We start from the raw sequence: 22,979 nt of genomic DNA, 5'->3' as shown, positions 1-22,979 counted from the left end.
TTATCATTTCCGTTGTAAATTTTCACATTCCCGCCATCATCGCGCAGTGTTGCGAGGCGTCGTGTGCGGGTCCCCTGTCAACAACATACGTACCAGGGAGCCGTTGAATGCCGGCAAAACAAACTTTCTTCCCCCGGAGGACCTACGAAAACGACACTGTGATTCAAAAGTTTCGAGACGAGCACAAACAATCGACAGGTAAATAACTGCGACGGTTTGTTCAAACGGTGACACTGTTTTCATCACCAAATTACAATCAGGCAAATTAGCCAGTTAGCTAGTTCCCGCTAGCCTGCTAGCCGAGTTGCTAATGTCGGCCTCCCCATCCATTCAAGATGAGGGGACGACATCATCTACATCGTAGACATTCGGCTTGGCTGTAGTGTCACCCGAGCGCATTCTCTGTAACTTCGCAGGATCTGGTCATTTTTGTCACTTGTGTTAAGAACGTTAACCAAGCTAGAAGTAATGAGCGCTGATCGCAGTATGTCGTGCATCTTCGCCCGTCTTAACTGCCGCGATACAGATTGGCCATTGGGCTAGTTTGATGGCTAATGCAAACAGGCTACATTGACTCACATTGGAACCGTTAGCGAGCTAACATAAGTGGCGTGAGTTTCCTGACTTTGATAAACACTCACTCATGTCTGTCAAAATTATGCTGCGAGTGTGTCATCCATGTTAAAACAAGCCTTTTAACAGCGCGTTTATGCTGTTTAGCTGTTGTGCTTGTGGTTAACTTGGAGTTTGTTGTGACTTTCAACAAGCGCTCAGTAGCCATAGCGGGCTAGCTTAATGCGTTATTGCTGTGTTTTAGCAGAAAACGTAAACATCGCAAATGACATCTAATTTGTTATTTTAATAAACCGTGCAATATAGTGCTAACGATGTCTTTCAAATTGTTATGGTTCGTCACTGAGCTCGTTAGCTTACTTTACTGCCATCTCCCTTTGAAGTAATGGCAGTAATAACGGTAATTCTGTGGCATTGATATGGTCAAAGCATGCCATTTATTAACCACACTATGTAGACTAGACATAGATACTGGGTTTTAACTGTAGTTATATTGTCACACTTTATTTAATGTTTCTCTTGTTTAGGATTTGTTTGACCACAAGTCCCAGCCTCCTAAGTGCACCAACTGGATAGTAAGCCATGTCAACCATAGTGCCCAAACTCTCCAGCGGTGGCGCTGTTAAGATCCGCTTTACCAGCCTTGACCTGGGCACCACTAGATGGAGAGAGGGAACTTTTGAGATTCTGGAGAAAGACAACAAAGTCAACCTCTGTCTAAGATTCAACTGTGGCGGAGCTTCCAAAACTTTCCAGGTATAGTTCAGTTCGTTTGTGTTGTAGTTATTGCATACTGGGTGCAGGTACTAAAACATAGCTTTGGATATTGAAGCAGTACTTTTGTTTAAATTTTTATTGTACTATGTTGAGGAACACTACCTATATTTTTGAAAACATATGTCTCACCTGTAGAAATAACATCAGAGCAATCTTTGACGCTTCTCTCGTCATCATTTAGACTACATATTAGAAGCCTAATATGACCTTATTCTTTGCCTGTCAAACTAAACTCTGTCAAACTCAGTTTGCACAGAAAAGCCAAAAAAGAGTTGGAAAGTGCTGCATTTGAAAGTTAGGGAAATTTGTAATGTGGTAATGGCAGTCTTTTAGGTTCGTTATATGTTATATGTGTCAGATCGTACACTACCAGCTATGGGGCATGTCATATTGTGAGATGAGTGAGCTCTGCACTGAAAGAAGATAAAGTGAATAATAAAATAATGTATGGCATACACATGGTGTTTTCCTGCTACCTTTTGTGTATCATTTTCACACAAAATCAACCGTGTTTAAAATATTATTAATGAGAATGACTGGCAGTGACTAGATCTGAAGGCAAACAATAATCATTGAAGCTACAGTTGGTGACTTTTATGAAGATAGCTTTTTGTCAGATTTGCGGAAACTGTCCTTGCTTTCATACAATATTATATGCGACAGATATTCTGATAAAAAACAACAACAAAAAACATGTTCTTTCTCCTCATTCTCCTATTGGCTTCAATGTCATTTGACAGAATCAGAATCTACCACACTGACTGGAAACAACTCTGCCAGGATCATGCCCAGATTTGATCAAGGATCCTTTTCATATGATGCGCTCCTCACAAGTTTCCCTCTGCTCATTTTTAAAGTCACAAATGGCTTAGAGAAATAACAATATTCAGTTAAGTAGACAAATGGTAAAGTAATTAGTGCATAGTTAAATTCCAAGTAAATTACTTTATGTATAACTGTACATTCACACCAAAAGCTGCCAGAGCTGCGAAATAGCTGAATTCGCTCTAGCAGCACCGCTGGTAAAATATTTGTGGCCGCAAAAGCAGCTCAAGTCGCTCATGACGTCAAATTCTGAACGTTTAATTAGCTTCTCAATTTAAAGGAGCCGCAAAGCAGGTTACTGGCTGGAACACAGAAATTTGACTTTGTACATTTGCGTCATTACAGAAACTTTCATGTTTGGACAATGAAAACAGAACAAAAAGTCTAAATAGTTCTGACATTGAACATTAAATGCACATAGCCTGTGTTGCGTTCAGGGGTTGTCATGTAAATAACAAATTCCAGCACTTGAATAAGCCGTAGCACAACACAGCAGCATGTCAAGTGGGCCGAACCCGAACCGAATATGAGCAAAATCTTTTGAGTTGTTATTCCCCCCCAAGCTGTAAACCTAGGGGAAACACTGTCAGTGGTTTGGGTTCGAGTGCCTACAATGCTGTTAGTTAAACTGGTGGTAAGGAGAGCAGATGAATAGCATTTCCACTACTAAGCGTTCCACAACACAAAGAAATTGTACAAGTACATGTGCTTGTCCACACTTGTGTATTGATTCAACATGGAAGAAGACACTCTTATAATTTGTGCTGCCATGTGGTACCTGCGTGGATGTAGCCGCCATCGGGTCTGGGCCCACAATATCCTCCAGGCCGTGAACAGCACGGGGAATATCATCGGCTGGTGCGGGAGCTGCGGCTGGATGGGGAGAGGTTCCCAGCGCTACTTCAGGCTTAACATAGATCAGTTTGACAGCTTGCTGCTTGTTTTGAAGTAGGAACGAATGTGGCAGGAACTAAAAGTTTCCGAGGATGTTCCACACAAACGATAGACATCTACATTCTGATTGGTTGCTGGTCATTTGCAGCTCAAATGCATCATAGGTAATTTGCATAAAGTTAATCAGCCTTCAACTTTCATTTGCAGCTCAATTCACCAAACTGCCGCTGCTCATCGCTTTTGCAGCCCAAAACGCTTCTAGTTGCCACATGTCCATTGAAAATGAATTAGACCTGTCGCCTTTGCAGCTCTGGCAGCTTTTGGTGTGAACGCACAGTAATACCAACCAGCTGCAGGTGTAATTATTTATAGAAAAACATACAAAAGAAATACATAAAACAAAACTGAGAAATTAATCAGACTATCTGTTTTTTTTTGTTTGTTTTTTTGCCCTCAGCTGAACCAGAACGTGAAGAACATTAACCAGAATTTGAACCGAATCATTTTGAATCTAAAGGACAGCAGTGTCATCACCCTGGACAAGGTGCCGGTGGCTTTGGCTCAGAAGACTAAAGAATATCTGGAAAAGCTAAAGCAGGGAAAGTCAGGTATTTACTCCTCAATTCATAAGAACTTGCAAAGCTTTGTTAATGATTCACAGTATGATGGAAACGAAAGTATTGTGATTCCTATTTCTGATGTTTGACAGTCGCAGTTTCTGATTTTGCCCAGTACAAAGACATTTTTAACTACAGCTTTACTTTAGTTGTGTTTCTCAAGGTTATGTTGAATTGGTACTGAGACAAAATGCAGTGTTTTCAAATAATGGTTCCTAATTGATATTTCTTATCTTTCTTATCTTCTTTCTTTTAATAACAAAAAATACTAACAATAGCTGAAAAAATAAGGCACAGAACACTAGGCTATAAATAGGGATGACTAAATGTTTAGTTGGACTTTAACATAGCCTTGAATAAAGAATAGCCAGATTCGAAGGATACGCATGAAAGTTTTTCATCCTGTCACATTTCATTCAGATTTTTTTCCACACTGTCCTGTGTTTGCTAATGCAAGTTTCTCCTGTTCCTTCTAGTCCTGATACTGTGTAGTTGCCTTCCATTTGATACATAATTTCTTTAAGTTCATGGGTAGGTCTAAAGATAACAGGCAACAGTGTATTGAGCCTCTCTCATCTTATTTGGCACAAATTTCTAACAGCAGGCTCCTGATTTTCTTGATTTAAATCAAGGGAATAATCATACATCCAGACCTCATGCTCTCACGTCTACAGCCTGTAAATTGGCGCTGACTTCAATTTCCCTGACTCCTGAGGGGTCTTCCAGATAGGAGGTTCAACAAACCTCCTATGAGTCTAATCCTGATCTCTGAGTTGACTAACCCTGAGATGGGAAACTCTGAGTATCCGGTTCCAGAACAGCTGATTTGAATTAGATCAAACAACTCTGAGTAGGTACACCTTGAGTTAAGCACGTGCACAACCACAATAAAAAGCCATCATCAATGGAGCCCCGATACCTTGATTCACCATGGCAACCGGAGAGAAAAAAAACGATCAACTTATTTTACACCTGTGGAACTGGAGGCGCTCATGAATGCCTACAGTGAATATGAGCATATATTTCGTTTAAAAAAAAAAAAAGGTAAAGCTGCCAAGGAGAGAGAGGCAGCATATAAAATTTAGCAAGCAGAATTCTCATTGATGGGATGTTGGTGGCTTAGTGGATAGAGTAGGCGTCCCATATGTTGCTTTTGCCGCAGCGGCCAGGGTTCGGCTCTGGCATGTGGCACCTTAAGATAAGATAAGATAAGCTTTATTGTCTGTCCCAAAGGTGACAGAAATTCTCCTTTGACAAGGCTCAAATTCACATTTAAAACACACATCACGTTTAAAACACACAAGGGGACTGAAAAAATGGTATATGACCGTGCATGTTCTAGTTTGCTGCACTCCCTTTGTCTCTCTCTCCCTTTCACGCTTAACTGTCCTGTCAATTTAAGGCAAAATGCCCCCCAAAAAATATTAAAAAAGAATCCATGCTAATTTCAGCAGGTGTTTTAAGCACATATAGATTGTTGATGACTTATTTGAAATTTCAATCCTTTAAAAACTATCATACCCAAGCACAACATTAGCTCTGATGAGAGCGCATGTCCACAGTGTGTCAGATTTGATATGTTTGGCCAGTAAATGATTGAGCCTAATGGAAAAATGGTACCGTTCAAATAGATATTCATTGGGGATATACAGCACATCAAAACGGGGTCAGAAGATCCTCTCCCGGTGTAAGGCATTGCGAATTAATTCTGCCTCGATATCGATCGGATTTCCTACATACAGACAACCCATGTCTGTCTGCCAGGTTGCTTCAGGCTCGGCAGTAGGGAGGAGACAGGGTAAACTCAGGGTTTGTTAAAGAAAACCTGCCAGCGAGCAGGTTGGGTTCACAGAGTGAGTTGCCATAGCGATTGACTCAGAGTTTGACTTACCTCTCTTTCTGGAACTGAAAACCCAGAGGTTCCCTCATTTCAGGGTTAACATACTCAGAGTTTTCACTAAACCCGCTTTCTGGAATACCCCCCCTGAAAACGACTAAGGCCGGGATCCCCCATTTCCATTGTGACTGGGTCAATCAATTATACTCCCATCCCTCAGCAACCACTTTGTGTTTTGGGACAACAGGCTTCTACTGATAGGTGCAAATTCACGGCAGTAGTAATAGAAAATTTGTTTTTTAAGCAAAGACCGGCACCACAATATCTTAGACAGCATTTGTTACACATTGTTGGTTGACAGTTCAGTCACAGCATATTTGAATAATAGCACCCTTCATTACAGATTTCCTATGGAACTTTGTACTCACAAACAAACAATCTTTCACAGGGAAGTCAGCACACAGTAAGTCAGGGCTTATGTCACCTGAGTAGCTACAGGTTGTTCTGTCTTAAAACAATGGTGTTTTGTGAGAGGGAGACTCATAACCCCCAATCTTATTCACATTTTATGTACTGAGTTCTTACTGTCTCCCAATTTTACAGTTTTAAAGTCCAATGGAAGTGCAAACCTCAGTGTGCTTGGGAACCGCTCTGTGAAAAATGAGACCAATCCATCAGGGGAGAGACAGGTGAGCAAGAACACAAAACCACATTTTTAACTTTTTATTTAGGTAAGCGTAGCCTTACATTTGACTTAAATATCCAGATTCCTAACATCTTCCAGACAACACCGAGGCGGCAGAGTGCCGAAGGCAGAGAGGACACAACGCCGCGAAAGCCTCTGGGCAGCCCGAGTAGAGCTACCTCCACTCCCACTCGCACGGGGCTCTCGGAGAATAGGTATGATGGACGTTCGTGTTGCTCTTGCAATGCAAATTATGTCCTGTAAACAATTTTGGTCATATTAAGCATAACTTGAGGTGATGATGGTTGGTATTAATACAATAGAATTCAGCCTCTGAACAAAACTGAAAATAGCTATGGTCAGTATTGCGTTTTGTGTATTGGTTATGTTTGTTTTTTGACAAAATAAAAGAAAGAGTTAATGTTTGTGATCTTCTACGGAAAACACCCCTTTGCCTGTATTCCTTGAGACAATTTTCTTGTATGTGACTGCTGTCCTAAAGCAGAACTTTGAACCCTATAATTCTTTTAGCTCTGGTTTTGTCTTTTGTTGTTCTTTTCACTTTAGGAATGGTCTGTTGAGGCTTGTGACATGAATTGTTCTGTGTCACTGTTTTTCAGAAGCGACAAGAGAAAGAGACTCCTTACCTCAGACAGTGACATGACTGAGGACTACCCCAAGGAAAATGACTCATCAAGGTAAAAGCAACACGCCTCATTGCCCACACTGAACTGTAGTGGTTGTTGGATACACATGGAATGACCTTAATTCTGTGGCCTTTTGTCAGACTCAGTATCTAGATGTATCTAGGTGTTTTATTCTAGACTGTTCATATATTTAGTAGTGTAAGTTGTTTCTTATATGTATATCCTGGCCGTCAGTGGGAAAATGGAAATTATACTAATGCATACCAATGTTCTTTTGTATTAAAAAATTCTTCTATAATTTCCACAGTCAGGTAACATCCAAAAATCTCTCTCTCTATATATATATTTATTTTCTTAGCAACAACAAGGCCACTTCAGATCCATCCAGGAAGATTCTCCTGAGCTGCAAAGATAAGCTGAAGCAGGCAGAGGAGAACAGGAGCTCAGGTAAACGTCTGCATCCACAACTCAGCAGCAACACTCTACATACTGCTGCTCATGTCTTCAATTACTTGGTAAAATTCATCTTGTGTGTTTAAAAATACGTATTTACCTTAACTTTTGTAGATTTTGTAACAGCCCTATGCAAATTTTGAATCAATATATGGGATTTTACAGAATATTTACCTGTTTATACAGACTTGGTTTCACCACAATTTCTTTCCTTACAATCAGCTCCACTGGGTTCAAGTCCCCTCCAGCCAACGTCGTTCTATGGCAGCCGATCCGTGACTAAAGACTATAGCCAGAGCCACTCTTTCCTGGACAGGTGAGTTTCTGTATGACCAACAAAAAATGCACAAGCTAGCAGCGTTAAACAGATACTTTGCCGACTTTCATACAGGTTTGTGTCATTGCAGTATGCGGTGTGTATAGATTAGCGTTGTTAAGGCCCCTCGTGCTGCCAGATTCTGTAGCTTCCCGCCCACCCACCAGCCAAAATCTGCAGGATGATGCAAAGCGACATAAAAAATTGTTAACAACAGTACAAAACGCGCCATCTGGCAAATTTTTGCTCTTGGCATGGACCGGGAACTCCTGGCACTATCAAAAGAGGGGGCACTGTAACACTGCTCATCTGTACACACTACCCACACCACAATGAAACAAACCTGGTTGAAAATTGGCAAAGTATCGCTTTAAATGCAAGCTGTCAGCACTAATCTTGCTTCTCCGTACAAAAATACTCGAGCAGGGTGGGGGAATATGATCCCTGTGTCTCATTATTCCTGCTGATTGAACAATAGTGTCAGATTATTGCAAGTTTCTATACAATTTTGGCTAAAGATCATTGAAGCAATTTGGGGTTTCAAAATTGAATTGAGAAAATTGGTTCTTACTGTCGAATTAAAGCATCACGTTGTTGTGAGACCAGTGATTCACATCTGCATAATCTTTACTAAACACCCCCAGGCCATCTAGTACAGCACAGACCACTGCAGCTAAGAGAAGCCTCCTGCTGCCCAATCACTCCACTCCCTTCAAGAAGGTCCGCCCTTCTCTGGACTACGGCGGCTGGAACAAGCAGAGGCCTTCCAGTCTAGCCCAGCCTCAGCCCCCACTGCAAGGGTGAGAGTAAGCCAGATGGGCTACAATGAATATGAGCATAAGCAGCGGGTGTAATGTGAAGAGAGCATGAATTGCATTTATTTAAGATATTGTTAATCCAAATGACTCAAGGAAATCAAAAAGAGCTGTTTATGCCCCTCTTCTTAGCTATTGCAAGTGAAAAAGTCACTAAAGGGTCAGTTTTGCTTTTATGATTGAAAACATAAACATTGTAATGTCATGAAAACCGTGTCTCTCATCCATTGTGTAAATCCTTTTATTTTATGTCACAGATTCTCCAACCTGGGCAACACTTGCTACATGAATGCCATCTTGCAGTCCCTCTTCAGCCTACCTTCCTTCTCTAATGACATGCTCAGGCAGAGCATCCCATGGAAGAAAGTGCCGATCAATGCATTGCTCAGGTACTACGTTAGGCTATGTAGACAGATTGAAGGGAGACGGTGTGATTCATGATGTCCTTCAGATTCTGAAAGGGACTTTAATAAGCTGCATATACAATAATTTATTTGTGTACTTTGCTGGTTGATCCCCTTTTCAAATCCTGTTTAAAAGTACTTCATTCTGTGTAATATCTTCACCACCTGCAGGCGTTTTGCTCACCTCATGGTCAAGAAGGATGTGGGCTGTCCAGAGACGAAAAAGGACCTGCTGAGGAAAGTGAAGAGTGCCATCTCCTCCACAGCTGAGCGTTTCTCTGGAAACATGCAGAATGTAAAAGCTCCATCTGTTATCAACAGTTCAGAGCAGTTGTTGTCTATTGATATTGATAGTTGAAGAAGTTCCTGAATAGATCAAATGTCATTTAGTTGTTACAGATGGATGTCATGCCACTCACCTTACCACCAAATACCACCTAAATACCAAATGCAGTAGATTGTTTGTGAAGCTCTTACCTGCTTTGGTGTAAACATGTAACAAGTAAAGGAAACTGTCAATCAGAAAACAAATCTCTAAAATATATGTAAAGTATATATGAATATATAACACAAAATAATGAACTGCAAGTTTCCATCCCCCTCAAAGCATATTTAGTAGTGGCACATTTTTAGCCTGTAGTCTCCGTAGATAGGTCTGTCTTAGTTTCATATATCTCAGTACTAATGCTGTAGTAAGACACGTCATTGTTTTTTCCTTTGGATTGTTTACCAGGATGCTCATGAGTTCCTGAGCCAGTGTTTGGATCAGTTAAAGGACGATGTGGAGAAAATGAACAAAAGCTGGACAAATGAAGCTGCCACATCATCAGCCTCCTCTGCGGTGTGTGAGAATGGCCAGGAAGCAACATCGTCGGCATCCAAAGCAGAGCCTGGTGAAGAGGCGGACATATCCCGCATCTACACCTGTCCTGTTGCGGTCAACATGGAATTTGAGGTGCAGCACACCATCACCTGCAAAGGGTGAGGCCTGTGTCCTGGTTCATGATCTGAATTTATCCTTGCAATGTAACTTTTGTTGTATTTGCCAAACTGTTAGTGACTGGAGAAAAGAATTGGTATTTTATGCCTTCATGTTCTTTTGCAGCTGCGGCGAGGTAGTGAGCAAGCGAGAGCAGTTCAATGACCTGTCCATCGACCTTCCCCGGCGAAAGAAAACCCTCCCACTTCGCTCTATCCAGGATTCTCTGGATCTCTTTTTTAGGGTGAGTTTAAACATGTCACAGTTACTCCTGGTCTCCCCTATCTGACCCGGCGTTTCCAGTCGCAGAGACAAATTAATTTTAATCCTGGAGAAATGCAGATGAGAAAGATCTAGTTAACATAAAGATGCCATGTCAGTTGTGTGGAAAAAATACAAGACAAAACAAAGCTAAATGTAAACACAGAACAGCTGAGTGTATCACAGCCTGTGCAGAAGATTGAGATTGATGCGGTGTGTTGTCCTGCACTCAGGAGGGGCAGGTGAGCTGGACATCAGTTTGGCGGCAAATTATAATTGTAACAGTGAGTGTTCAGTTTGAACTAAAGTTTGTCAGCACCAATAGAACAGTGAAGCTTTTTTAGCGGTATCTAGAGAAATTATCTTGTGTTTAGCGTCATCTGGTTGGCTCTTCAAACTATTTAGAATGAATTAAGGCTAATGACAGTTGGTGGCCAATTGATTGAAACACCTTCATCTGGGGATCATCAAATTACAATCCTTGCTTCTCCCTGACTGGCTGCCCAAAGTATTGATAGCAGGTTAATTGCACATGGAGAGATTTTCACATAGCAGCTAATCATTTAGTAGAGTTACATCGCCACTTCAGTATGCATATAGGGGAAACCCTGATGTGTAATAACAGAAGTTACTTTTTCCTTTTGCAGATGGAGGAGATTGAGTACTCATGTGAAAAGTGCAATGGGAAATCAGCGACTGTTACACATAAATTCAGCAAACTGCCCAGGTATTTACACATGGACTATTGAGAGTGAAATGCACGTTGAGAAGTTTTCACATTCATTGTCACAGTTAAGCAGAAGAACACTGCATTTAAAAAGTATGTTTAGTAGCTGCTTAACTACGATTCTAATTACAACTGGTACTTCTTGTAAACATTTGTTAATCAATAGCAGAGTAACCGAAGCATTTAATAAACAAAATAGCCAATTGCTTTCTAATTTATGACGGATCTTTTCTTCCCACAGAGTGCTCATCCTACACCTAAAACGGTACAGCTTTAATGCTCAGTTGTCTATGAACAGCAAGCTGGGCCAGCAGGTGGTGATTCCCCGACACCTGACCCTGCTGTCCCACTGCACTGAATCCACAAGACCCCCTATTAGTCTCGGCTGGAGTTCCCAAGCCTCCATGTAAGACATCTTAAACACCATCAACTAAAGCATGAATAGTAACTTAAAACACTTCAGATTCTAGGTAGTTATGTCTTGAGCTATTGAATGATTCAGTAGGATTTTAAAGGAATACCTAACCCAAAATGATCATTGTATGTCAGTTACATACCCTGTGATATGTTGAATTCATGAAGAATCCAAAAACAGAAAATTCCTGATAAATTGAAGTTGGGGGGAGGGGCATGTTTAATGACAGCAAAACTATATTAAAACATTCATTCACAAATTGTCACACAACTAGTGCAGCACAGTCCAAGTCTCATTTATCCAATCTCGTCGCTGTCCGATGAAAAACACGTATCTCCACTTTTGACGATTTTGACTTTGTACGCGCTTTGATGGACTCTTCTGATACCCAGTGGAGATACGCGTTGAATAGATGACGTAATAGACATCTTTCCATTGGTCATTTGGATATCCAACGCTAACAGTTGTTAGGGAATATTATGAACACTCCATGCACTGTAGAAAATCAAAATCATCAAAATTGGAGATACGTGTTTTTCATCGGACAGCGACGCTCTCTACTTCCCAAACACATGCATTTTTGCTAAAACCTTCTTATTTAACACAGAACTGAAAGTGAACGGGTGAAGTATTCCTTTAAGTAAAGGCTTTGCAGCTGAATTATATGCAACAAAATTTGCCCTTTGGCTGAGAGATGACGGCAGATATTAATGTTTCTGAATATTTTTGTTGTTGTTTTCAAAGTTCCAGAACTCTTAAAACGTCACAGTCAGTCAACTCTTCTACAGCACCTCTCCGGCAAGTACAGTTCTGCACAACTTTCAAATAAAGATATCAAACAGTAGAGTTACATTTACACTGGCCACAACTTGACTAAAGGTCTGACTTCCCTAATGTGCTCCAGCCTGGTCTATACTCAGTCTCCTTGATAAAATGTGTGTGTAGGAGCTCCTTGGTAGTAATAATGCCAAAAATATTGCTTATAAAAATAACTTGTATGTAATCTGTCACAAATTGCATGAATAGGAAACTTACTTGCCTGTAAATTCAGTCACTGAGCTTATGACTTTGTGTGTGTGTGTGTGTGTGTGTGTGTGTGTGTGTGTGTGTGTGTGTGTGTGTGTGTGTGTAGAAGGATTGGAGGGAAAGCAGCCAACCCTAGCTGTACTTCTATCCTCGTGGACTCTGACTGTGAAGAAGAGCCCAGCAGAAAGGTGATTGCAAGCCGCAAGCGACGCTTCAGCAGCTGCCTGCCTGACGATGATGACCGACCGGAAGAGGTAAGCATTCTCTGATACACCGTGACAATTATGAGTCAGCCAGCTTCCTTTTCTTTTTTTTGTCCATTGCTTTGACACTGTCTTTATGCATCTTCAGCGAGGAACACCAATGGATTCAGCAGACTTCAGTGGCATAAATGATGATGAAATGCTGGCAGCCGTGCTGGAGATGAGTCGTCAAGAGGCTGGGCTCTCAGCTTCCCCCCCCATGGAGGATGAACCAACCAGCAGCCCTGACACAGGGTTTGGGGACACAGATACCCATGACCTGGCCTATCATACAGATCTGCTGGAAACAGACAGCAAACAGCCTGCAGGTAATCCAACATCATGAGGTAAAAATGATGAGCAGCTGGGTTTTTTATTTTTCTCTTTAAAATGTAAACACAGTGTATCAGAGGGATTGTATGAATGTAGCATAGTAAAATATATCCCAATGACTTGTACTGCATTGGTCAGTTGTCTTGGTAGTTCACACTGCTTGACATAAATGTGGCTTTCTGCATTGACACAAAAACTCTCTTATGCCCTGGGTAAAGTAATGTCATCATTACACTTAAGCAGGTGGGCATTTAAGAGGAGATAACTTCACTAGTATGTAAGTAGAAAGTTAACTGACTTGTATATGTGTTAATATTGTGTAGATGTGCTGGATTCCCTGGACTTGACCATGGATGAGAACAAGGAGAACCAGACTCCAGAGAGCGTGCAGCAGCAGGGGGAACTGGACTGGGTGCAGCAGTACAATCTGGACCAGGAGAGGGAAGAGCAGGAGCTACAACAGGCTCTCGCCCAGAGCCTCCAGGAGCATGTAAGTGTGACTTCAGCAGGGCTTTCCTTTACATATGGAACAGTGGTGTTACATCTAAATACTATCGTAGAGCCATAAGAAAGTGATGCCACCTATGCAGACTAAAGAAGCTATGGTGACGCCCAAATAAAGAAACCACAATTTGTAACCAATCAAAATTTTCCTTTTCCCTTCTCTTAATGAGTAGTGTTGATTGTCTAGGCTGAGCTGGTGTTACACTTGAGTAGTTCTCTATATAGTCTTTAAAATATGGGGAGGTACCAGTTTGCAAAGGCAATGTTGAAATTTCCTACACCAAATCTCTCTGTAATATCTTGTGTCCACGTCACCTGATATAGGAGGCCCAAGAGATGAGAGAGGATGATGATCTGAAGAGGGCCACTGAGCTCAGTTTACAAGGTATGAACCAAAATTGACAGAATGTTGAGTAGCTGGCTGTTGAAACTAAGGAGCCCAGATAACCACTCACCTTTGCAGGTCTGTTTTTGTCATGGGCGCCACTGGCAGTAGTCACTGGTGGATTTTTGAGTCTGTTTAAGTGGTGGTGGAAGCAGTTAGGAAAAATGCCTGACTGGTTGTTAATATTATTTGTATAATTCAAGGCTGTACCCGACTCAGAATTATGTCAGTGGAATCAAACTTGGCTTTTCAATATAAAGATTTGACGTTATCTCGGAACCTGGCGTGGAAAAGCCTCTCCTCCTCCAGGCATCTGTCGCTGTGTCCACAGCTGCCTCTACTGAAGAGCAGCGGGAATGTCAAGAGCACTCACTCTACAGCTAAATCTGGGGACTAAAATATCCTCAGAAGTACACTGTGCAGACTGAGGAGAAAAAAACAACTACAATAAAAATTTTTTTTTAAAAAAACACACCTGCTCGACTTAAGGGAAATTCAGTCGACCATCTCTGATTGATGAATAGATTCTCTGATTTTCAGTGGGCTGCCTCAGTTATAATTTCAGTGCAGTCTCTTCTTATTTTTCATTCTGTCCTTTCCTTTTTACCTAAGCAAAGGACACCAGGCTCATGTCGGTTCAAAGCAAAAGTATACAGTGCCGGTTGCGGCGTATGTCTGTAATGAAGTGCTCTGAGCACTTAAAGAGATACTTTGCCAATTTTCAACCAGCTTTGTATCGTAACAGTGTGGGTAGTATGTGTAAATGAAATATGTCCCTCCATCTGCTGGCGCCTAGATCTCCATGCAAAAAAAATCCGCCAAGCATTATCTGGCAGATTTCTGCTTGTTCAAGAGCAAGCCTAATGCAGAAGTACAATGTACATCAGAAGTAGAATGTACTTCTGCATTAGGACAGAAAGAGTATAGAAGTACATTGACAGAGTTGCTTGCATTACGTCACCCACCAGCCAGAGCGTTTATTGGTCCAGTGTGGTGCAGTGCATTATGGTAGTTGTAGGTTTTCTAGTACAAATTTCAAGACCATCTTTCCAGCATTGAAATACTTCTTTAATGACACTGTTTACTTTGACTCTGCTGTGAAAAAAGGGCTGACCAGTATCAACATCTCCTTCTCAACCAACAGAGTTTAACAACTCTCTGCCTGAGCTGCTGTGCTCAGATGATGATTCTGGCAACGAGGATGTGTTGGACATGGAGTACACTGAAGCAGAAGCAGAGAGCCTGAAGAAGAATGCTGAGGTACTTCACATCCTGCTGCCACTCAGCATTTGCCTTGTTAAGTGGAATAGGCTAGATAATGAGTAAAATACTAGTTTATTTCCACAATAAACTGAAAAGCAACTTTCATACTATAAACACAAATTAAAAATGGAGTAAGAAGTAAAATTGGTAGTCTGACCAACATTTCTAGCTGCACTACTAATATATAGTATTTACTGGATACACTGACTGAATTGCTTTCATTTATAGTAACCTGCGTATAAACATTCTAATCCCCAGAGCGGAGACCTGCCCAACTCCTTCAGACTTATCAGTGTCGTCAGTCACATTGGGAGCAGCTCCTCCTCTGGTGAGCACTTGTCTATTTGAGCTTCCGTCTGTTGTGTAGATATATCTTGTGTGAACATTTATGCAAACGGCATAGGAGTTGTTTTACAGCTACCCTTTTACAAAGGAGCAAGTGAATACCATTAGAGGTGGCTGACTGAATATTGGCACCTAAACCTGCCCAGTGCAGTTCCAAGTTTTTAGTGCTTCTGTTAAGAATGGTAATATGCTTATATTTACATTAGAGTTGCATGATATACAGGTAGCCCTTTGCAACTGCTGGTTTAAAGTTCACATTTTAAGAGGAAGTGGGGGGCTTTTATTGTGAAAGTAACAGGACATGTAAATGTTGTTGCACACAGCAATGTGTTGTTAACATGGCCTGTCGCCAATAAAAGAGCTGTTGAAAAGTGACCAAGAACCACTCATATCCTGTTGAGATAAGCGGTAAACATTTTTGGCATGATTTGGCAGTACAAAGTTGATTTGATGTCTGGTCTTAATGATGGTTGCATAATGTTGTAATACAGTGACTTACTGCACAACCCGATATTTACACCTTGGTACACAGCTGCACAACACTTAGCATGCTACTGAAATTGGTTGTCCCTGTCTGCAGTTGATTGTCTAAAAACTTTATACATATTTCATTCTAGGCCATTACATCAGTGACGTGTACGACATGAAGAAGCAGTCATGGCTGACCTACAATGATCTGGATGTGTCACGCACACAGGAAGCAGCCGTCCAGCGAGACCGTGACCGCAGTGGATACATCTTCTTCTACATGCACAAGTAGGATAGCAGAATAACCAGAGGGGTGTCTGTTGTCAGTGTAGCTTTTGTGCCCATAATGAAACGGCAGGATATTTTGCAGTTTCATTGAGTTGCAGGATTTATACCACAGCAAACACAAGACCAAGGGTAGGCAACCTGCGGCTCTGGAGCCGTATGACGCTCTTTAGCCCCTCTCTGTGGCTTTGACAAAAGAAATCACATGAAAATTAACAACTTTTCTTTATTTAATCTTTTATTTTTTGTAACATTTTTATTTATTATTGTTGCAGGCTTAAACAAATGATTGCATTCTCCAGTTGTAAAAATGTGTAGCCTATGCACTGAATTTAAAAAAAAAAAAAAAATTTTAACAATTAGAAAACTAAAATGCTCATCATATATCTACGACCTGGCACCTTTTCCTCTAAATTTTGCCAAACCCGTCTAGTCTTGAGCCTCCCTAGACAGGCTAGTTAAGGTTGTTGACCCCTGCACTAGATGGTAATAAACAACATGCATGCTGGACTAAGTTTTGTAGTTTGTGCGTGTTCATGTTAAAGGGCATTACATGAGTTGGCTGTAAGATGCTTGTGCACATGTGTGTCCACAGGGATGTGTTTGAGCAGCTGTCTGAAATGGAGAGATCTGGAGCCAGCACCACTTCTGAGGCAGGAAGGAACGTCCTGCAACCCCTCTGAGTGCATCCACGTCCACATGAGCATATCCACGGTTGAACTCTAGTAGATGGAGCTCTCTTCTGAACAACCTCGAGAACTACTGATTGCCGTCCTTCTTTGGTCGTCTTCAGGCACTTCTTTTCCTCTACAGAGCACTAAACGCCCTGCTAAAATAGCACCTGTAAATGCCAACACAGGTGCTGAACTGTCAAGACTCTTTTAAGATACCAGAAATGCAGTTAAAAATGTTCAGTGGATCAAATTTTGCCTCCATGTGTTTTGGGGCTGGAGTTTTTCTTTGCTATGATTTTTATCAAACAACTGTTTTGTAAAGTTTTTTTCTTTGTTTCTTGATGATCTTTCAACTTAAATGCCGTTCATTCAGACTTTCACTTAAGATCAACTATCGAACACCAGATACTAGTGGTGTTTCATGGATTGTATGTTTTGCAGACCCTTTATTTCCCCATATGAACTAAATAAAGATATATTCTATGTTGGAGTATAAGCTATTATAGAGTTAGAGGGGTGTTGTATTTAGCGGGTACATTTGGTGCAATATTTATGTTGTGGCACAAACTGGCCAATTCAAATCAGCTTTCTGTCACTGTGTGGATGTTTTCCAGTTGCTTTTTGTGCTTGACTTAAGAACTAATTTGTGTGTGTGTGTGTGGTTGTCTCCATATTATAAATTTAAAATTAAGCTTAATAATAACAAAGCCTGTTTATACTGAGCTTTTCTCAGTAAAGCCTACTTTCTTCTTTTGGGATTTTGACTTTGTGCCTCCCAAGAAAACTTTTTATAAATATGTATACAAGCTTTACTTTCAAAGTTGCACAACCTTGTTGTTTTTGAATGTTTGTCAAACCTCAACAGTGTGTTTAAGTCAGATTTTCCTTTATAAAAAGCCAACAGATTTTCTATTTATTGCAATTGGGTTGATTAACGTTAATTAACCCATCATGATACGCCACGGCAAATAGAAGTAATTTATACTAGACCACCAGGGAAGCTAGCTATAAACTCACCATCTCTAAGGCCAGTATACAGTACTTGACACATTAGACCTTTCCTAAACCTGTTCAGCTAGGTCCTATCAGGCGTGTCTGCTTGTAGAGTTGAACAGATCGAAGTATTTTGTTATTCCTGTTATTCCTGTACTGTTCAATGCTAGACATCGGTTGTACGGCTTTTTTTTTTTTTTTTTTTTTTTAACCACCACTGTAAAAATGAAATCACACTTCTGTACACCAATGGTCATGCACAACATGCAAATGTGTCTGCAGGACATTTTCAGACCACATCAAATGATTTCCTCAACTCCCCTAACAAGAGAAGAAAATCTGAATAATAAAGCATTATAAAACATGGGTCATAATAATAGGTATGATATTCTTGATACACCATATATAGCCATATTTATAGTTGGATTTTAAGGTGTGCATTATTATTAGCTGACTCCTTGAAGTACAGTATTCTGTTGCACCATGAACGTAGACCTGGTTGTGACAGCAGGCAGAAGTTGCTCACACATTGGTTCTTTTTCATGTCAGCCTTGAATTAACATTTCTTGAACATCCTGTCCCGAATGCAGCGTAAAGAGAGTAAAATGTATTTGTGAAGTAAAGATGAACAGCTTTTTCTACCCTTCATACACAACTGACTCTTCCTAAAGCAGATTTTAATAAAATATTACAGTGAAAGTGCTTTTTTGAGAGACTTTTTAATTTGATGTTTAAAACTTTAACACACACATCCAGTATTTGGAAATGATGTCCACAATCACATCACTGTATGTCCTCTGCCAGTCCTTAAAAAAAGTTGCTGCAGATTGTGATTGTGGAAAAGACAGCATGCCAGTGAATAAAACAACAGTCCACCTGTTTACAGGATAGTGAATAATATCAAGCACCATAGTGCACTGAGTGCAACTGTAACGTTAGCAATAGGTGATGGTTACTGTCACCTATCCTGACTGCATCTCTTCATCAGTGGCTCCAGATGTCTTCCTGTGAGTCTGTTGTACTCACTCAGGATGTAGCTCTCCCTCTGCAGCATCTGGAAACAAAACATTTTTAAATATATTACCCCCTCTGGTGCTTAACAGTGTGACAGAACATTTAGATTTAAATCAGCTCATCATTCACAAAGTCTTAAGTTGCTAAAACTCACTTTGCGTAGCAGCCAAACAGCATACAAAAAAGTTATCAAATCATACAAATCTATAATAATTATATGAACACAGTTTAGCATTTAAACTTGTAGTGCCATTTCGGTGCTTATGAGATGGAACCTGATTAAACAATGCATTTAGCGGGAAAAAACCCTGAAAAATAAGACGCCTTCAGCTAGTTTTCACCCCTTTTCAGTTAAAGGGCCAGATCACTTAAAGGTTCTTTGTGTGACTTTCAGAGCACTAATAAACCACCAAACCACTACTGGCTTTGTAAAGATAAAGTGGAGTAATGGCATCCTGAGCAGAAAATGAAGCCACACTACCCGTGTGTGTGTTGTAATCCGAGCTCCTCTGTGCCGGTCGACTGTGTGTCCCTGTGTGTATCCCACTGGCTAGCTCATCACTGTTGCTATGCACTGCACTCATACTGTGGTTACCGCTGATATCGTGACAGGGTCATTGTTGAAGCATAGTGCCCGCCCTCCAGTTCCCCCTGCTTCACACAGTTAGCTCTGTCAGCATTGTTGATGTTGTTTAACTCTGTTTAAGGAGTTAGCACTGTTAGCTGCTAGTGTGGTAAAATAAATTCCATTCACCTCAGTTGTATTGGGTTGGAGGCAGAAATCTCTCTTACCAATAAGTGAGTACACCCCTCCCATTTTTGCAAATATTTCATTTCACCTTTTCATGGGACAACACTATAGAAATGACACTTTGATATAACTTAAAGTAGTCAGTGTACAGCTTGTATAGTAGCATAGATTTACCTTCCTCTGAAAATTACTCAAAACACAGCCATCAACATGTAAACAGCTGGCAACATAAGTGAGTACACCCCACAGTGAATGTGGCTGAAGTGTCAATATTTTGTGTGCCAGTCATTATTATCTAGCACTGCCTTAACCCTTTTGGGCATGGAATTCACCAGAGCTCACAGGTTGCTTCAGGAATCCTCTCCCACTCCTCCATGATGACATCATGGAGCAGATGGATGTGAAGACACCTTGAGCTCCTCCACCTTCAGCTTGAGGATGGCCCACAGGTGCACAGGTGAGTTTAGGGCTGGATACATACTTGGCCAGTCCATCACCTTCACCTTCAGCTTCCTCAGCAAGGCAGTTGTCATCTACTAGGTGTGTTTTGGGTCATTATCATGTTGGAAAACTGCATTGCGGCTCAGTTTCTGAAGAGGGGTGATCATGCTCTGCTCTGAATTCATGTTTCCCTAAATGAACCAAGCTCCCCAGAGCCGGCAGCACTCATACAGCCCCAAACCATGATGCTGCCACTACTATACTTGACTGTAAGCAAGGGACAGTTGTCTTGGTGCTCTTTCAGCATGTGTGGCACCTTGGTGAAGAGCACCAAGACAACTGTCCCTTGCTTACAGTCAAGTATAGTGGTGGCAGCATCATGGTTTGGGGCTGTATGAGTGCTGCCGGCTCTGGGGAGCTTGGTTCATTTAGGGAAACATGAATTCAGAGCAGAGTATGATCGCCCCTCTTTGGAAACTGGGCTGCAAGTTTTCATTATCAAGTTTTCCAACATGATAATGACCCAAAACACACCTAGTAGATGACAACTGCCTTGCTGAGGAAGCTGAAGGTGAAGGTGATGGACTGGCCAAGTATGTATCCAGCTGTAAAGTCACCTCTGCACCTGTGGGCCATCCTCAAGCTGAAGGTGGGGTAGTGCAAGGTGTCTTCACATCCATCTGCTCCATGATGTCATCATGGAGGAGTGGGAGAGGATTCCTGAAGCAACCTGTGAGCTCTGGTGAATTCCATGCCCAAAAGGGTTAAGGCAGTGCTAGATAATAATGACTGGCACACAAAATATTGACACTTGAGGCACAATTTGGACATGTTCACTGTGGGGTGGACTCACTTATGTTGCCAGCTGTTTACATGTTGATGGCTGTGTTTTGAGTAATTTTCAGAGGAAGGTAAATCTATACTACTATACAAGCTGTACACTGACTACTTTAAGTTATATCAAAGTGTCATTTCTATAGTGTTGTCCCATGAAAAGGTAAAATGAAATATTCGCAAAAATGGGAGGGGTGTACTCACTTATGTGACATACTGTACATTTGGACACACTGAACCAAAACTATCTACATGGCTAAGTAACATACACTAGGAGTTAAGAAATTTGGTTTAAGTGATTCTTTAAATATGTTTTGCATGTTAAGATTCTTTCATCATAAAATCTCAATGCAAACCTCTGTCCATTCTTCTTCTGTCTCATGTCTGTAGCCCAATAGGTGACAGATTCCATGTGCAGTGACGACCTAAGACATGATGCAAAAGAGAAGTTACAGCAAACATAGACAGGATAGTCGACATCACATTTTAAGAGCTGAATTACTGTATGAGATGCAGAGGAAAGCAAGTTTTATTGGAAAAAGATAATCAATTATTAAATGTAATGATGCAGCTACTCACAGTGAGGGTTGCATGCAGATCTAGGGATTCCTCCCTGCACTGCTGCATCACAAACTCAACCCCCAAGAAAATGTCCCCAAGGTTCAGCTCATCCCTATGAAGGGGGCAAGGCAGCTTACCAGGTCTCAGATCCTGAAAACAGGTGGAAGCACCATTTGAATTATAATCTTTTCAAAAAGTCCAGAAAATAGCCAACAGAGAATTATTGGTCAACCCTGCCCCTCCCACCAGATTCTAGTTGGGCTCAAGACATTGGGGGTGTAGGGAAAAAAATTGTATAGCATGTTATCACGATACTTTTGTGAGGCAATATCATATCATTAAACGGACACCAACTATCCTTTTTTTATTATATAAACTATTAATATTGCAAATACAAATTCAATTTTTGGTAGCCCACTAGAATAATAAAATTGTTTTTTTCAATCGACTAGATACATATTTTTTTTTAATAAACTGAAAATGTTGTCTTAGTCTTACTAGGGACTGTTCATTACTTATGAAAGGAGAATGGGTTGGTGCAAAAAGTGGGAGGCATAACAAATATTTTTCTTTTAGCACTGGGGAGAGAGTTATGTTTTTGGTTTTTTTTTTTTGGTTTTTTTGGCTTACAACTTTAATGTCTGTATTTTTTATTTATTTTACTGTGGATTTTAAAAGAAAATATACTGATTAAAAAATGCCTTGAAGGCATGTTTTCTTTAAAAGTCACTAAAATGACACCATTTACTGTAGCAAGAAATTGTAAAAGAAGAAATTATCATTGAAAAAGGTAATCAATCGCAATATAGGCCCATCACAGCAGATGTTATACAATATTCAGTATATTTAATCACGTCTAAAATCTCAGTAATTTTGTATCGTGACTTAGGTATCTTGGTATTATCGTATCGCGAAGCCTCTGGTGATTCCTACCCCGAAAAAAACACATGTAGCCCTGTTGACACTTCATGGGAGCAGGTGGCAGACAATTCATAGATTAACTATCATAAGTTATAATGTAGTCGTATTTACCTCGTAGAATGGAAATGACAGGACGTCCGTGGGCACATTTTTCTTTCTGTACGTGTGATTAATTTGCTGGATCCTGTGGTTATCCACGCAAACGATGCCCAAGTCAAACTTATGGATGCCCAGTATGTGCCTCAGTGTGTCAACATCCTTGCGCAGCCTGGCGCGGCGAAGAGGCACCACCTTTTGGAGATTCCGCAGTACTACTCCCATTTTATACTTCAGCGTAAAAAGACAAAACTGTTATTTAAAAACTCCATAAACATATGAAAGCGTTAAAACTAACCCACCTTCCACCCTGACTCTGTGGCGGTGAGTCTACGAGGACTGTCGGTCAGCTTTGCGTTAGCTGCGAGCGTTGTTCAGTCATTCCGGGCAGGCAGAATTCAAGGTGACACGTCTCCACCAGTAGCAACATGTAATTCCTCGAAAATTATCTTTTAGGCTTTCTCTGTATTGTGCGGATATGAAAATATAGTTGAGAGAAAATGACAATATTCTGTCGTTAGCAAAAGTGGTCCCTCGCCCATTCAAAACCCATTCGAGCAATGGAACGGTCGTAACGTTGGCAGCAGCGGAAAGGCGTTTCGCTGTGAGCGGGGAACT

General features: G+C 40.9%; 2 protein-coding genes across 4 annotated transcripts; one reads left to right on the top strand and one right to left on the bottom strand.

Moving 5' to 3' along the window:
• The first annotated feature begins 45 nt into the window (after positions 1-45).
• On the top strand, positions 46-17,952 carry usp37 (ubiquitin specific peptidase 37). 2 transcript variants are annotated; one of them, XM_049593648.1, is made up of 24 exons: positions 46-198; positions 1,101-1,329; positions 3,527-3,677; positions 6,127-6,212; positions 6,290-6,423; positions 6,829-6,906; positions 7,214-7,302; positions 7,531-7,624; positions 8,269-8,424; positions 8,697-8,828; positions 9,015-9,138; positions 9,577-9,824; positions 9,949-10,066; positions 10,731-10,810; positions 11,052-11,216; positions 11,970-12,023; positions 12,358-12,505; positions 12,603-12,822; positions 13,150-13,316; positions 13,655-13,715; positions 14,860-14,975; positions 15,237-15,306; positions 15,941-16,079; positions 16,672-17,952. In XM_049593648.1, exons 2-24 carry the CDS (start codon positions 1,156-1,158, stop codon positions 16,757-16,759), a joined length of 2,892 nt encoding a protein of 963 aa, XP_049449605.1. In that variant the 5' UTR covers positions 46-198; positions 1,101-1,155; the 3' UTR covers positions 16,760-17,952. The 2 variants fall into 2 exon arrangements, with proteins under 2 accessions (XP_049449605.1, XP_049449606.1); XM_049593649.1 differs by having other exon boundaries at positions 47-198; positions 6,308-6,423.
• On the bottom strand, positions 17,930-22,967 carry ybey (ybeY metalloendoribonuclease). Of its 2 annotated transcripts, XM_049593652.1 has the most exons (5): positions 22,664-22,967; positions 22,377-22,592; positions 21,363-21,494; positions 21,140-21,208; positions 17,930-18,797 (listed from the first exon to the last, which is right to left on the bottom strand). In XM_049593652.1, exons 2-5 carry the CDS (start codon positions 22,584-22,586, stop codon positions 18,702-18,704), a joined length of 507 nt encoding a protein of 168 aa, XP_049449609.1. In that variant the 5' UTR covers positions 22,587-22,592; positions 22,664-22,967; the 3' UTR covers positions 17,930-18,701. The 2 variants fall into 2 exon arrangements, with proteins under 2 accessions (XP_049449609.1, XP_049449608.1); XM_049593651.1 differs by having other exon boundaries at positions 22,377-22,964.
• Positions 22,968-22,979: the final 12 nt, after the last annotated feature.

Source organism: Epinephelus fuscoguttatus, linkage group LG13, assembly GCF_011397635.1.
Source record: "Epinephelus fuscoguttatus linkage group LG13, E.fuscoguttatus.final_Chr_v1".
Classification (NCBI taxonomy): Eukaryota; Metazoa; Chordata; class Actinopteri; order Perciformes; family Serranidae; genus Epinephelus; species Epinephelus fuscoguttatus.
Note: the sequence above shows the minus strand (reverse complement) of the source record. Positions and strands in the feature narration are given on the sequence as shown.

What these genes read in the sequence shown, in the direction of transcription:
- usp37 (XM_049593648.1), top strand. Translation starts at nt 1,156, where the DNA reads ATGTCAACCATAGTGCCCAAACTCTCCAGCGGTGGCGCTGTTAAGATC. An exon ending in GCTAAAGCAGGGAAAGTCAG is followed by an intron (nt 3,678 to 6,126) that starts GTATTTACTCCT and finishes CCAATTTTACAG; the next exon opens with TTTTAAAGTCCAATGGAAGT. An exon ending in ATGATGACCGACCGGAAGAG is followed by an intron (nt 12,506 to 12,602) that starts GTAAGCATTCTC and finishes ATGCATCTTCAG; the next exon opens with CGAGGAACACCAATGGATTC.
- ybey (XM_049593652.1), bottom strand. Translation starts at nt 22,586, where the DNA reads ATGGGAGTAGTACTGCGGAATCTCCAAAAGGTGGTGCCTCTTCGCCGC. An exon ending in ATCTGCATGCAACCCTCACT is followed by an intron (nt 21,209 to 21,362) that starts GTGAGTAGCTGC and finishes ATCATGTCTTAG; the next exon opens with GTCGTCACTGCACATGGAAT. An exon ending in CAGAAGAAGAATGGACAGAG is followed by an intron (nt 18,798 to 21,139) that starts GTTTGCATTGAG and finishes TTTTGTTTCCAG; the next exon opens with ATGCTGCAGAGGGAGAGCTA.